At 35.5% G+C, this 17,011-nt stretch overlaps 1 protein-coding gene across 1 annotated transcript; it reads right to left on the bottom strand.

Moving 5' to 3' along the window:
- Positions 1-388: 388 nt before the first annotated feature.
- Positions 389-2,428, bottom strand: LOC149886644 (uncharacterized). Its single transcript, XM_090091397.1, has one exon. The coding sequence runs from the start codon at positions 2,426-2,428 to the stop codon at positions 389-391; it is 2,040 nt and encodes a 679-aa protein (XP_089947523.1).
- Positions 2,429-17,011: the final 14,583 nt, after the last annotated feature.

Below are 17,011 nucleotides of genomic sequence, written 5' to 3'. Positions count from 1 at the left end.
ATGTTCATTAACTCCGCTTCCATCATCTCCTCAGCTATTAGCGGTCCTGTTATTTTTACTTCATTTCGACAATTGCATATAAAACTTTTTACAAAGGATGATATTCTTATAATCTTCCAATACTTGTGTTTTCTCAATATTTCTTTAAATATATGATGTCCCTTTATTTCTTCTGTTGCCATACTCACGTTCTCTTTCACACTAATAGTTTCATAAAATGCGTACGAGGTTTCGATTATTTCTGGTTGGATTGGCCAATTTTTCTTTGTGTTTCAACCATATAGGTTCATTTAGCCACAAGCTTGATAATTTATCAGGACTCACTCCTCTTGTTCCAATGTCACTTGAGTTTTCTTTTGTTGGGACATATAGCCATTTTACTTCTCCATTATAAGATCTGCTGAACTCGGTTCCTGACAAACTGTGACCAACTGCCCCTTTCTTTTAACCAGTAAAGTACCGCAGTACTATCAACCCAATGATATACTTCAATGACATTATACTTGGTTAATGTCTTCCTAACATGATTCATTAACTTGCTCAAGGTGTGCGCTGCTACCAACTCAAGACTTGGAATACTAAGATCCCTCGGTGCAATCCGAGCTTTTGCTACAAGCAGGTTGCTGGTTTTCGAATGTTGATGTCTCACTGCAACGTAGATGCATGCACATACTGCTAATTTACTTGCGTCTGAAAATCCATGGAGCTCCATTTCAATGATTCTTCCAGACACGACACTCCGCGGAATTGAAATAGTTCTCTTGATGTTTATTGCCTTGATCCAGGTTTTCCATTCTTCTGAAAGTTCATTTGGAATTTGTTGATCCCAACCGAGTTTTAACAAGCATATTCGACGGTATAGTAATTTTCCAATGATTAATACAGGTGCACTAAATCCCAATATGTCAAAGACACTGTTGAGAACTGATAGCATTTTCCTTTTTGTTATTACTCCTTTATTTCCGATAGTAATGCATGCAGTATAGTCAATCGATAGTTGATCCGATTCTTTGTTCCAAGGAATCCCAAGTAATTTTGTTGATTTAGCCTCAGCGTCGCTTTCCAGCTTGCTGACGTTGCTATGCCATTTGTGCAGCTGGAACCCAGCTTCCATTAAGATTTGCGTTGATTCATTTTTAAACCTGATAAGTTCTTCTTCTGTTTCTCCTCCTGCCTGTATATCATCGACATAAGTATCTTCTTCCAAAGCAAGCACCGTATTTGGATTAATGTCCTTGTATTTTGATATATGCTTTTTAATGGTAGCACCAAGAATGTTAGGGCCTGAACTTGAACCAAAAATCACCCTTGTAAATCGTAACTCCGTTAATTCCATTTTCTTTAAGTACTTATACCAAATTAATCGTTGTGCGTCTCTATCCATTTCGTGTATTCTAATTTGTAGAAACGCCTTCTTCACATCAGCTAAAATGCAGAGTTTACTTATCCGAGTTCGTATAATTATGCCGAATATTAAGGGTTGCAGCGATGATCCCACTTCTAGACAATCGTTTAATGAAGGTGATTGAGCGTCTTTTCTTCCTGAGCAATCATAAACAATTCTCATTTTCGTTGACTCGGCATTTTCTTCAATTACCGCTTGATGAGGAACGTAGTGAATAATTTCTCCCGTAGGTTTTTCTGGTGCCATTTCCAATATTCCCTCATTGATCTGTTCAATCATTGTATCATTATACTGCTCTAGTTTTTTATGTTTTTTCAACCGAATCGTCACACTTTCCAATCTTTTAAGAGCCAGATTTCTGTTGTTTGGAAGTTTAACAACACCCTTTTTCCACGGTATTCTGGTTTCATAATAACCTTCCTCAGTTTGATGCAGTTTTTCGCTAAAATCTTGATGAAACATTGACTCGCTGCTTGTGTCTGATAATCCAAGTACTTCTAAACTACACAATTGCTCGAACTCATCACGACCAGTTTTCAATAAAAAACTTTTCTCAATACCAGAACTCAATTGTATTCGTCTCCCAGAAAGAGTCCATCCAAACATAGTTAGTTCGGCTCCTGGATCTTTAACCAGATTTTTTCCGAGAACTACCGGTTCCGTGGTTTTTATTCGCTGATAATCAGCAGCACCGAGTATGATGTGAACAGGTTGAAGTTCGTCACTCCCTTCATCATCGCTAAATTTCAGTCTCCTTAGTTTTGCAAAATGCTTCTTAACATCCTTGATAATCGGATTTGGTAAAAAGGTGAGTGTTTCCTTTTCAGCGTTGTTACATTCGACTTTGATGCTAAACTCCGGTATTGTTGTTGATTCTAGCGTAACGTTATATATTTCCACACGCTTGTCCACCGTTCCATAGAGTTGTTCAATACTTTTATATTCCTTTCGTGTAGGTTTCAGCTTTAGTTTCGTTATCAAGTTTGTACATACATAGGAACTTCCAGCACCCGTATCCAACATTATCCTTGCTTTTTAACCGTTTACATTTGCAATCACTGTTGGGTAAATTGTTGTACTTGCATTAAGCACCGTTACCATGGTGTCTTTTTTATTTTCCATCTTACCGTCCATTGTTGCGTTCCCATCTTGACAAATGGACGTGTGATGTTTTTTGTTGCACTTTCTGCATCCTCTTGATTTACAATTTACCGCCGAGTGTCCGTAACCAACGCAGTTGTAACATAATCTTTTGCTTCTTAAAATCTCCCTGCGTCTTGCAGCAGCTAGCACTTTTGTACAATCCTTGCTTTTGTTATTTTGTAACCCACAGTAGATACATCCATGCTTGCCACTAGTTGGATGATTTCTTTGTCATAAAGACCGCTATTGTACTGTTTGAATGTAGTGGTTCGATGTTCATAAGACCTTGACCGCACGTTTGTGTTCTTTTTATCGCCCTTTGTTTGTTCGTCGCTTGGGTTAAAAGCTGAGTTTGACGGATTCCTCTCAATGTACTTTTGCAACTTTTCGACAAGTTGCTCCAATCCCCATTCTTCCCATCCATCATCGTTTTTTGTGAGTATTTCACGAACTGGTCCAAGTTTATCCATCAATGAATACACGAATGATTGAGCCGTTTGTAGTTTCTGCATAGTTTTCAATGTTCGTACAGTTCTCGCAAGCTTGTTGTAAAAGTCGTGAACTTCTTTGATTTTGTGCATGCTGCCTATAGCCGTCAATCCTTCCAAATCTTTAATCAATGCTTTGTGAACCCAAATATCTTTTCCGTAAGTTTCTTGTAATATGCGTTTAGCTTCATCGTATCCCTCCAACGAATGCGGTAAACCAAGTATGTCCTCTCTGGGCTTTCCTTCGACGAATTCTATTAAGTAGTTGAATTTGCTGATGTTTGATAAGTTTGAGCTGTCGACTTCTACGGTGAATTGATTCATCAAATTGAATCGCCATTAAATTTTGTGATTGTGTACTTTTGTAGCTTGACGGATTATTGAGTAGCTTCGTTTTCGTTTCTAAGAGATTTGCGCAATGTTTCTTTCATTTTTAGTTTCTTTAAATACCATTCTTCTTCGCTTTGAAGTTTTCTCAATGAAGCTTGCTCTGCTTCTTTTTGAATCGTTAACTGCTGTTCCATGATTGGTTTTTCATACTTGAATTTTCTGATGCATTCGTTTTTGTTTATTGAATCCAATTTGTCCACCATTTAGTTTTTGATTTCAATCGCTGCTTCTACTTCCATTACTGGTTTCGAAAGCCATTCTTCTACGAAATCGATGTTTTCGCCGTCGTCAAGCATTTTTCTGGTCAGCTCATCCTTTGCAATTTCAAATCTTCCCAATAAATTTGTTATTTTGTCCAACGCCAAGTTTATGCTGGATTTGTCGCCATTAATCGTGTTGCGTTTTATGCCTTTAATGTTCATTCTTAACATGTTGATTTCTCTCAGGTAAGTTCGTTCTTGGTCCATTCTTCACTAACTCGTAAGTTTCGTTCGTCCTGGCAGTAGTCGCCACCAAATAGTGTGGGGGATTATTTAGACTTTCCCTGAGGCACTAAAGAGTCACTTTTTAAACTTGATAATATATTTTACATCTGACTGCGAATCAATACATTTTACAAAATACACTCTCTTTTTATACATTCTTACAATCGCGTCATTTTCACACATTTTATGCATTAACAATTATATACCTTAACTCCTACACTCATTAGCATCTACAAAATATTAACACCTTCAAACACGTCTTCACACAAACACACCTTCAAACACGCCTTCACACACCTTCAATTACTTCTTGAAGACTTATTCACGACACTTTTTCATCCCACACTGAAATTGTGCTGGAGGCTACGGATTTGGAAGAGCTGTTTGATAGACAAAGTATGACCAAGTACAATAAGATGGGCTCAAATTGCAGATTGTCCGCCATTTTGAAAATGGACGTTGACATGATTGATTACAATCCCCTCAGCTCTTCTTCATGGATTCGTCTAGACCCATTTCTGGAGAGCAAAAAGGCAATCATTAACATGACTAACACAAAAGACAATGAATGCTTTAAATGGTGTGTCACCAGGGCGCTGAACATGAAGGATAAAAACTGTGAGAGAATCGATAAAGAGCTCAAAGAAAAGTCAAAAGAGTTAAATTTGGAAAGAATTGAATTTCCAGTCCCTCTTCCTCAAATCGAAAAGTTCGAGAAAAACAATCCGGACATCTGTGTCAATGTCCTTGGATGTGAAAACAAGTCCTTTAATCCTTTGAGGATATCCAAGCATTAAAACAGAATAAAAGAAATCGACTTGCTGCTTATTTCAAACGATTATACCAATCATTATTGCTTGATTAATAATTTCAGTCTATTGTTATCCTCGCAACCATCAGAACATCATGGTAAAAAATATTATTGCAGAAATTGCTTGCAGGTATATTACTCTGAAGAAGCGCTTTCCAATTATTAAACTTACTGTCAAGACCACAGCTCAGTGCAAATCGAACTTCCTAAAAAGAATTCAACCATGAAATTTACCAACAAAGGAAAATCGATGAGAGTTCCGTTTGTGGCGTATGCCGACTTTGAAAGTTTCAGCACTCCGATCAGCACGGACGATAAGTGCGTTCCTGATCAATCTTACACCAAGCAGTACCAAAAGCACACTCCGAGTTCCTTCTGTTACTTCATCAAATGCTTCGACGAGACCGTTTATGAAGGAAGGCCGGTGACGTTCACGGCAACAAGCGAAAGGGATGACGTCGCCAAAATATTTGTGGAGATGCTCAAAAAAGACATTACTGAAATTTGCGAAATAATTAAAAAAATATATAAATAATCTTGACCCGTCAGGATATTATGAATTTTAATGATGCAAAAGTTGCAAGGAAGTTCTTGAGAATGACAAAGTGCGCGATCACTGCCATTTGACTGGAAAGTATAGGGGAGCTGCTCACAGCAGCTGCAACTTCCTCCCTGTCGTCTTTCACAATTTATCCGGTTGCGACAGCCACTTGTTAATCAAGAAATTCTAAGGTGGAAAATAAAGCTGCATCCCCCAACAACAAGGAAAAATATATCAGCTTTTCAAAACAAATCAAAGTTGGAGAGTTTATTGATAAAGATGGTAAACTACATGAAGTGAAACAAGAATTAAGATTCATTGACAGCTTCAGATTCATGGCCTCCAGTTTGGATAAATTGCCCAAAAATCTAACCAAAGACAAATGCAAAAACATTGCCAAATATTATTCCGGGAAGCAGTTTGATTTATCGCTCTGAAAAGGCGTTTACCCTTACGATTGGATGGATTCGATCAAAAAGTTTTCAGAAACGCAATTGCCCCCTAAAGAGTCGTTTTTCTCGAAACTGAATGACGAAGGAATAAGCGATGAAAACTATTCACACACCAAAACGGATTGGGATTAATTTCACTGCAACACGTTCAGAGATTACCACGACTTGTACAACGTCTCTGATGTGCTGATGCTGGAGAAATTCGTTGGTGTGATTAGTTTTGGCGTCTTTTACTGCCAATGTCTTGGTAACTGCTTCATTTTTTTTCAAAAAAGAATTAAACATTGATTGCAAAATAATTTATTCTGTTAAAAAACACAAAGCGTCCCTTGAGAGATTCATTAAGTTCTTCTTTTTGTTTAATAGCTTCTTCAATCACTAATTTCTTAATACTCTCTCTCTCTCCAGAGAAACAAAGTTAATTTAATACTTTTCAAGCTGATGAATAATTCAGTCTTTGAAAAAACCATGGAAAGCATTGAAAAGCGAGTGGACGTAAGACTGGTCACATCAAGAAAAGAAACCACAAATTTGCCTACCAAGCCCAATTTCGAACGATACACGAGATTCGATGAAAACTTGATCGCTGTGCACATGAAGAAAACAAAGCTGGTTTATGACAAGCCCATTTATTTAGGGTTGTGCACCTTGGATTTGAGCAAAACGTTAATGTTTGAATTCCACTACGATTACATCAAGAAAAAATACTCTGATCGTGCAATGCTGCTGATGACAGACACCGACTCCCTCATTTATGAAATCAAAACGGACAATTTTTACAAAGACATTGCTGAGGATGTGATGAGCAAATTTAACAGGAGCGAATTTGACAAAAACCATCCTGCCATTCAAAGCGTCAGTTTCAAAACAGGTGCAAACAAAAAGGTCATTGGAATGTTCAATAACGAAACCGCAGGAAAACAGATTGAAGAATTTGTCGGGCTTCGGTCCAAATTATACTCTTACAAGCTCCGTGAAAAAGAGCACAAAAAATGCAAAGGGGTAAAAAGAAATGTTGTCAAAAAATACATCACCCACGACCATTAAAAAACTGTCTGAGAAGTAAAAATGAATAGCTCAGGAAAATGAACGTCATCCGTTCCCATCTGCATGAAATTTACAATCAAGAAATTAACAAAGCTGCACTCAGCGCTGACGAAGATAAAAGAATGATTTTAGAAGTAGAAATTCAGACCCTCGCTCACGGACATTACAAATTAAAAACAACACAATAATGTAAATAAAATGAGTAACAAAATGATCGACGTTGAAGGAATTGTCTTACCTGATGAGGCTTTAACGAATTTTCAATTGATAAAGGCTGCGAAAAAGCTGAAAATAAAAAACTTTAGAGGCGTTTTTGTTAGGGATAAGCTTCCAAAATAGACTAGGAAAAAAGAATGCGGAATTGTCAATACTGGTGACTCGAGCACTGACGGGTTTCATTGGGTGTGCTGGTATAAAGACGGTAATAAAAAATTTAGCTTTGACTCTTATGCTCAACCTCCTCTAGTTGAGCTCGTTAAATACTTAGAAAGCCCCGTCTTTAACAACAGTGAAAGGGTTCAATTTGGTGACACTTCTTACTGTGGTCACTTATGTCTTTACGTCTTGAAAAAATTGGATGAAGGAAACGACTTTCAAGACATTGTTGATACATTGTGGTGACATTATAAACTGAAAAATTTTTAAAGATAAAGTTTTTTAAAATTAATGCACGGTTACATTATGGTTAAAACAAAAATGAGCCAGAATTATGGATTACCAGAGGTATAAAAAAATCTTCAAAAAAAAAACAAAGACTTTACATCAAGTATTTAAAAAATAGAAATGAAAAAATCTAAATACTTACAAACAATACAAAAATTTATTTGAAAAAATAAAAAAAAAATCGAAGAAAATTTACTACTCAAATCAAATAAAAAATGCAATTGGTGACATTAAAAAAACATTGAATACTATAAAAGAAATAATTGGGAACAAAAAAATTAAATCAAATACCTTACTTGCTCAAATCGTCATTGACAATACAGTGTACAGTGACAAAAATACGATTGCTGAAAAATTCAACGATTTTTTTGTTAACATTGGCCCTATTCTTGCCTCGACAATTAAGTCTCCTAATAACTCATTCAAATCATACCTACGTGACACCCAGAGCGAACTAAACTACAAAGAACTAAGCTATCAAGAACTTAATGTTGCTCTAAATTCCTTAAAATTAAACAAAACTCCAGGTATAGATGATATCTGTAGTAGGGTAGTGGCAAATGTCTTTACAACGATAAAGAAACCTATATATGAAGTTTTTAAGTCTTCGATTAAAACAGGAGTTGTACCGGACAAGCTTAAAGTAGCTAAAGTAGTATCAATATTTAAATCAGGTGAAACATACTTAATTAATAACTATAGACCTATCTCGGTACTCCCTACCTTTTCTAAGCTTCTCGAAAGAGTAATCTATAACAGATTGTATGAGTACTTAATCCAAAACAAAATTCTAAATAAAAAGCAATTCGGTTTCCAAAACCAAAATTCAACTGAACACGCAATCCTAGATCTAGTCAACAATATAAGTGATTCTCTTTACAAAAAACAGTATGTTCTTGGCATCTTTATAGACCTGTCAAAAGCGTTTGATACTGTAAATCATAATATCTTACTTAAAAAAATGAAAAGCTATGGGATAAAAAACACAACCATTACTGGTTCAAAAACTATCTTAGCAACAGGCAACAATGTGTTTTTTTAGATAGTTATAAACACTCAAAACTACTACGAGTTGAGTACGGTGTCCCCCAAGATTCCATTCTTGGACCTCTTTTGTTTCTTCTATATATAAATGACCTTACAAAAGCCGTGGATAAACTTGATGTAATTACATTGATCAACAAAAAAAAACTTTCGTTAAATATCTTGGAAACCAACACTTGTTTTAAGACAAGTAAGACATGCTGATTACAAATATAGAAACCATTTGTCTCTATCACCCACCGTTGTTGAGATATTTGGCATTGACCATTTATATATGTTTAATATTGTATCAAAGCAAACAACTCGCAGGCCAGTTACAGTAGAGCATATATCGCTGAATAGAGTACTACTTAACATAAATACACATAGTTTAAGATATAATACACTTGTAAAATACATAGGTATAACGTAAAGTTCCTGTAATTAAAAGTTAGTTTGGTTTGAATTTCATGGCTGTAGAGTTGCGTTTGTGCTGACAATTTGGCATGTTGCGCTGACGCATCCAGCGATAGTCGGCTAACATTGCTGCACTCCATCGGCCTTGATAGCGTGACTCCATCACCTATATGTCCTGATGGAAACGATCACCATGTTCATCACTAACAGAACCTAGGATTTCTGGAAAGATGTCGAGATGTGAGTCGAGGAGATGAATCTTGAGGGACATGTTACAACCCATTAACTTGTACGCACTAATGCACTTCTGCACAATATTTACATAGTCAGGATATTTATTATTTCCAAGGATATTGGCCACAAAAGACTTAAATGCCAACCATACTTTTTTTTTAGTTCTGCTGAGTAAATCTTCGAAGTGACTGTCTGCTATGATCTTCCTTATTTGTGGACCTATGAATACACCTTCTTTCACTTTCGCATAACTCAACTCTGGAAACTTGTTGCATAGGTACCGAAAAGCATCTGAGTTTTTGTCTAGTGCCTTCACGAAGTTTTTCATGAGCCCCAGCTTTATATGAAGTGGAGGCATAAGAGCTTTTTCACGCACAACCAATGGCATACGCAGGACGTTTTTACTACCTGGCTCCATTTTATCTCTAATGGCCAATTCTTATTTATATAGTGGTGCTTCCTATCTCTGCTGTCCCACTCGCAGATAAAGCAGCAGTACTTGGTGTACCCTGTCTGCATTCCCATGAGAATGGTGATCACTTTTAAATCACCACACATATTCCAATTGTAATCGCGATAGCAAATTTTTTCAAGAAGTAGCGACATGGTTTCGTACGTCTCTTTTAGATGAGTAGAATAACCAACCGGTACTGATGCATACATGTTTCCATTGTGTAATAATAAAGCCTTCAAACTTGTCTTGGAGGAATCAATAAATAGATGCCATGCTTCAGTCTTATGTTCTACACCGAGGCTTGACATAAGACCTTTGATGTCAGTGCAGTAGCACATATTGTCACTCATTGCAAGAACTGCACGAGTTCTTTGTGTCTATGTCGAAATTGTGAAGTTCTTGTACCTGGTGATAGCAAATTAAACTCTTTCAGACGTGAACCTAGCAGTTCAGCTTGACCTTTTGTTAGTGCCAGGTCCCGTACAAGGTCGCAAAGATCATCATTATTAATCAAATGAATTTCATCATCATTAGGATTGTAGTCAGAGTCTGCCATGTTGCTGGAAGACGAACTTTCTTCTTGTGTTGCATCATCGACTCTGTATTCTGTAGGTGATGTTGGTATTGGACAACTGACTGGATCATGTGGAATTGGTTTTGAAACCGAGGGAATATCTGGATACTTCACAGATGAACGAGTCTTGTATGAGAAACCTGTGACATTTGTCAAACAGAAATAACAGTCAGTGATGTGGTTGCTTGACTCACGCCATATCATAGGAACTCCAAATGCCAGATGGTTGTTATTTTTAGCCTTCCTTATCCAACCCCGTAAGTTGCATGCACATGTCAAACAAATGAATTGTGGTGCCCATGACTTGCCGCTGTCAACCTTTGAATCGAAGTTTAGTTCATAAGCTTTTCTCAGAAATGGTGTAAATGTCTTTTGGTGGCTTTTGTCTGTGAGATAGCCGCACACATAACAAAACAAGTCTGGTGAATTGATGCAGCCTCTAGACGCCATTGTTTTCACTGAAATAAAATAGCAAATATATAGGAATAGTATAACTCATAATAAACACACAACTCATTAATAAACATACAGTTACAAATTAAGCACACTAAATTAAACAAGCAATTCGTTCATTTACATCAGTTTATAAACATCTAATACACAGTAAATCAGTCACTATCACTAGACACTTGTCATTCATATACTTATTACATTTCCTCACAAGGGAGAATTCAATTCACATAAAAAGGAATATATCAAAAGTCACTAAATTAGCATTCGATAAAAAATAAATGAACTCAACAGGGATCATTTCTGTAAAATGATATTAGTCTTCTTAAAAGACAGGTGAAACATTACCTTACTCGGTGGAAAACAAAACAAACTCGAAATAACTAATTTCGGTCTCGACTAAACCACTCAGGGGTTTTCACTTTTAATTACTATGTTTAAATCAAATACTTTATTCATTACTCCTAATCTATAAACTAAAATAGCGCACACGGGATCTTTTTTAAGAAGCACAATATTCGAACAAAACTTCACTCGATCACAACAAACAACGACTGCCCTGCACATCTTTTAGCGGACCTATTTTCAGAACAGAATATATCATTTTAAAATATCAAAAGAATATGTTTAGTGTTGCCATCTGTTATTAACTTAGTAAACTAAACTCTATTTTCTTATTCATTCGTAACAATAAGGGATTAAAAAATGTATGTTTATGTTAATATCTTAAAAACCTGACGTGATAGAGAAAAACAGTTTTCAGATTTGTAATCAGCATGAAAAACTGCTTTAGAAAATGTAATCATCAAACAAGATATTTTTGGGTTGTTATTCAGTGTTATGTTTGCCGATGACACTAACTTATTTTATTCCTCGAACTCAATCAAAGACCTTTACAAATGTATGAACAAAGAGCCTAAAAGATTAAATATATGGTTGAAATTGAATAAGTTATCACTAAACACAGAAAAAACAAAATAAATATTGTTTCATTCCAAAAAACAAAAAAATAATATACCTACTATCCTTCCCTCACTAAAAATAGATAAGGTAAACATTGAAAGAACAGAAACAACTATATTTCTTGGGATCTTTATTGACGAAAATATATCTTGGAGAGCCCATATAAGTACAATAAACACCAAAATTTCGAAAAATATTGGAATACTCTACAAAGTTAAACCTATGTTATCCCAAAAAAACCTTAAATCGCTTTATTTTTCTTACATCCAAAGTTATCTTACGTACGCTAATATTACATGGGCAAGTACACAGAAATCCAAATTGAGTAATATTTATCTAAGTCAAAAACATGCATCAAGACTAGTTTGTGATAAAGATAAACTCACCCATGCTGAACCCTTACTAAAAACCTTAAATGCACTGAATGTCTACCAAATCAACATCTACCAAAATGTACTATTTATGCTAAAATACAAACTTGGACTTGTCCCATCGCATTTTTTAAATAACTTCTTTCAAGTTTACTCTAATATATATATAACAAGAGCTACAGGCAAATTCACACTGCCTAAAAGAACAACAAAGTTCTCACGGTTTTCTATTTCCTACTGGGGTCAGTACCTGTATAATAAAATAATATCAAAAAATAAAGAACTTGAAGTATTAAATAATCCTGCCAACTTAAAAAATAAAATAAAACACCTCATACTTATTACCAACAATTATATTAATATGTATTAAATTTAACAACAGAATCTATACTGAGATATTTATGTGTATCACTGACTGTATTTTGACTATATATAAATATGAAAGAGACTTTATTTAACAATTTGAAATGGTACTCCATGATAAGTCTTCATAGACTTCTACTAGTTTTCCTTTACAACAACATATATATATGTATATATACATATATATATATATATATATATATATATATATATATATATATATATATATATATATATATATATATATATATATATATATATATATATATTTGAAGTAACAAGAAAATTTCTTGTCTTTTTATCTTTTTTTTATTTTTATTCTATTATTTTTAAAAAATACTGATTGTCTTTATGATAAGAAACTCTACTAATTTACGTTATACTTAAATATACTTGTTAAACCACGTTTTTATTATGATGTGTTATTCTTGCTAAACCACTTTTTACTATGATTTTATACGTGGTAATATTATGTTATATTCTTCTTTTTATTTACGTTGCATTATATGATGTCATGTAGTTTTAATGTAACGATATGTAAATTTATTGAAGTTGTATAAAAAAAAAAAAAAAATAGATAAAAAAAAAAAACCACCTCCGCGGTTTCGATGTTGGTCGTTTTCACTGTCACAGGTTTTTTTCGAATTGAACCAAGCCTCTCGTATTTGGGGTCTATCGTTTTTTTTACATTTTCCGTTTGCACCTTTTCTGTTTTTATTTCTTTTTTGGTCGACCCACCGAACTGTATTCTTTTACACCTTCTAAAAGCAAATCTTTGCTAATCAGATTGTTCTCAATTACAATCATCATCAAAGCCAACAAAGTGTTTGAGGTTTTTGTGCCTTCATTTTCCCTCAGCAAATTTTTCAGATAATTATTTGTGAATCTCATGTTTTATTTATAAAAAGAAAAAAATTTTTTAAATCATTTTTTTGTCAAGAATCTCATGACGGTCTTTCTGACCTAATAAACAGCGTTCATGTTGGTTCCGTCTGATACGATTTTGATCAGTTTGTCGGAAATGATTACTGCAAATATGACGGTGTTGTCTGGCACTGCAGTTCGAAATTTTAGGTTAACAACCAATTCAGCCGTTTCGGAAACAACTCTTTCTTTCTGTTTGCTGATATCGACAAAAAACAACGGAAACAAAATTTTGTATTCAAGAAGGGTCACACCAGATTGGCAAACAAGTTCGTTTGTGCCGTAATATTTTTCGTCAAAAGAGAACGCGTCAGAATGAGCCATTACAATTTTCTTTTCTCCAAAATTCAAGTCGTAATTGTAATTTGGATACTTTATCCCATTGACGGTCACGAAAAAATTGTTGACATCGCAATGATCGAAAACGGCTGAATTTGAGGTTTGACTGGAAGCTCTGTTTGTCTGAATTCCGAACACGATAAACCTTGGAACGCTTTTGTCCGTGATTCTTCCGAGAGTCCTAGTGAATTCTGTTAGACCTGAGGGAATAGCTTGCCTTTCGACTTTGTTTGCCTTATATGCCACTTGAACGGAAATTTTCTTCGCCATTTAATTCATGAATTCGGATTTCTTTAAAATATCCAAGTCAATTCTAGGCATAAAAAGCCTGATTTTTTTGATGTCGATCATTCCTGCGGCAACAGTCCCAGCTCTGTAAATGGTATTGTCATATTTTTTTTTTGTGAAGGTGATGGTGTGTCTGAATCCATAAACGACTTTGTCATAAGTTTCACAAAAACCAAAAATGTGTTTTAAAGGTATGCTTAACGAAAATGCGCCAATGGATGTGGTGTCTGCAAACAAGTGGTCTCGTCTGGTGATGAAACCTTGATTTCCAGTGGCGTTTGAAGAGTCTTTGTACCATATTTGCTTCAAACCATCTGCAAGCTGAAAACCAAAAGGATATTTCAACAATCCAAGCATGGTTGTTCCTTGACCTGGATACATGACTCTTTCCACTTGCTGTCCTGATAAGTCATAAGTGAACAAATACATTATGGCGTTGTTCACCTAAGCAATTTGGTCTGTTGCTGCGTAAGCAGTTCCGTCAGCTTTTTTCAGAACTCCTTCAACGAGGATGTAGGCCTCAGACAGAAGTGTCTCCACAGACTGACAATCAATCTCAAAAACGATCGATCCTGAAGAATTTAAATCGAGATTTGTGGGGAGGTACTCGAAAAAATCAACTTTTTCAATGCCGGTGTCATACTCTGGCATTTCATCAACTCTTAGTCTGTCGGTGTTTATCATTTTTTTAAAATGAGAAAAAAAAATTTAATGTCATTTTGATTCGTGAAAAAAAAAATCACGCAATCAAAAGTCCACTCCCCATTTTGACGAGATCTTGAAATCTGGTCGCGTTCTTTTTCGTCATTTTCCTTTTTGCTTGAATGGACGGGCAGACTTTGCTGCTGTGATCGCTTCTCTTCCAATTTCGCTTGCTGCTGCCTTTCTCAATAAATGAAGAGACGATCTCGATGCGTTTGAAGCTAACATTCTACTCAAAAAATTTTTAATCGTGTCCACGATTCCTCCACCTCCGACGACGTTCTTTTTTAAATATCTTCTGTTGTTCACAATGAGCATTTTTAAAATGAGAAAATATTTTTTTAAATCCGTCGTGTTTCACGACTCGATGTATTTTTGAATTGACATGTATTCCTCTTTGTTGATTTCCCCCTGCCTAAGCAGCTCGTCACAAACTGCAACAGCTTCGTTTCTCGATGCGATATTTCCAGCATGACCTGCGGCGATGCTCAAGCTAAGGCATTGCGCAAGCGCATTCGGATCGCTTGGAAGTATGATCACTCCGTGACCTTTTTTTCCCCTAGTTGTAATTTTATTTCTTTCCGAAATGGACGCAATGATGGTAACATATTTTTCACTTCTCGAAGCTTTTGGTCTGTTCGGGTTTGCATCAGATTCAATCGCACCTGTGCTGATCAGGATTTTTTCATAGTTTTTAAGGTCATCTTCCGTGTAAATGCATTTATCAGGTTTGGATCTTGAAATCAGTTCCCAATGACCTTTTGTTCCCGCATACTTTTCTCCACCAACAATAATGTCGTTTTTATCGATGACAACTTGTTCTTTTCCGATGAATATTTTGCTACCTTCTCCTGCATGAATTCCAAAAACTCTGTCTGAAGCAAATCGTTTTGATCAAATTTTCCAAAGCAGTGTCTCCAACAATCATCCTTTCAGGAGGCTTTTCAGCACTCTTGAAACTTTCAAAAGACGACTCGCTTTCTGGATAAGTCAAAGCCAATGGTTCAACGTTAACAACTCTATCAGCGATGCTCTTCAGCTCGTTTTTCACCTTTTCATTGCTCTCGATGAGCGGTCTGTACAACTTGCTCAAATCAGCCTGAAAATTTGCGTCTGAAATGTTGTTGTTGATGCTGTCGTTGTAAATCTTTTCTCTGTTGGCCATATAATTTTTCACTATCACATCTTTCTTTTTCGGGTCTTGTATTTTAAAGAAGAACATTTTTTAAAATACGGAGAAAAAGTTTATGAGTTTATTCACCTTTTTTGAACAGGTTGTTGAATGCTTTTATCGCGTCTTCTCTTCCTTTTTTAATCAGTGACTCTTTAGTCAATTCATCAATGCTGCTTTTTGCATTGGTTCGTATTTCTTCAGTCATGGCTTTGAAGTTTTGAAGCTCGCTGAGAATTAATTCGTACTTGGAATCGCTCACAAATCCATCCATGAGCGATTTTTAAATGTAATCGCTAATTGTGTTCAATTTTGACTCGGAAAGAACTTTTAATTTTTCGTGCTTTTCTGCCTTCAGCATCAGTTTTTTGTTCTGTTGATTTCCGAAAATGGATAAAGCTCCCATTTCAACAGCAATACCCTCGCACGCAATCGAAACTGGAGTGGCAACGACGGTTGACAAAAGTGCAATTCCTGTGATTCCCAAACCAATGCACACTGTTTGCAATCCATCATCTGCGAAATGAATAATCTTTGCTGCTCGATGGTATTTTTTGCTGAGAGCCATTCTCTTCACTTTTTCATTCTCCGTTTCTTTTTGGATCTTGCTTATTTTTTGAAGTCGATAAATGTGACCTCCATCTGATGGTGCTGTTGGAAGAACTGGGTAAATTTTTTCAGTCTTTTCAATATTTCCATCTTTTTAACAAAGTCAGACTTTTTTAATTCGAATCGATGTAATTTATTTTACAGAGCTTTTCACCTGTTTTAACGATTACGTCCTGGTGGGTGTTGTTGCTCACATCCAAAGCGATGTCATTCACAGACTCTGAAAAAATAACGTCGTTTTTGTTGTATTTCAATTGATCGCTGATTTTGTTCATCAAAGTGACGATAGCAATTCCTTTCTCCAAATTCAGTCCAACGGTCAGCGATATTTGCGTGTAAGAAAGAGCAACAAATCTAATGTCTTTCTGAGCAAAAATCTCGTGCTGTCCGTTGACGTAGAAATAGGTGGGATGATCCAACTTTTTTTTGACCACAATAATGTTTTTCGGATTTTTTCGTTCCAACTCTTTGATTCTCTCCTCCAAATGCCCTAAATGCAAATTCAAATGTTCCAAATTCAAATTAAAACTGTGATTTTCTGCTGAGGCGCTGTATTTATACAACTTGTGATGGGCATGCATTTTTAATATGAAAAGAAAATGTTTTAAATCATTTTATTTTCACTTTTTTTGAATGATTTCACAGTTCATTATCAGATTCCACTTCTCCCAAATCCAAATCATCACCCATGATGCTTTGAATTA

Source organism: Hydra viridissima, unplaced genomic scaffold (assembly GCF_058129835.1).
Source record: "Hydra viridissima isolate aposymbiotic clone 2 unplaced genomic scaffold, HvirCarnegie_v1 scaffold_6, whole genome shotgun sequence".
Taxonomy (NCBI): domain Eukaryota; kingdom Metazoa; phylum Cnidaria; class Hydrozoa; order Anthoathecata; family Hydridae; genus Hydra; species Hydra viridissima.
Note: the sequence above shows the minus strand (reverse complement) of the source record. Positions and strands in the feature narration are given on the sequence as shown.

Coding starts and splice junctions, on each gene's coding strand:
- LOC149886644 (XM_090091397.1), bottom strand. CDS start 2,428: ATGTTGGATACGGGTGCTGGAAGTTCCTATGTATGTACAAACTTGATA.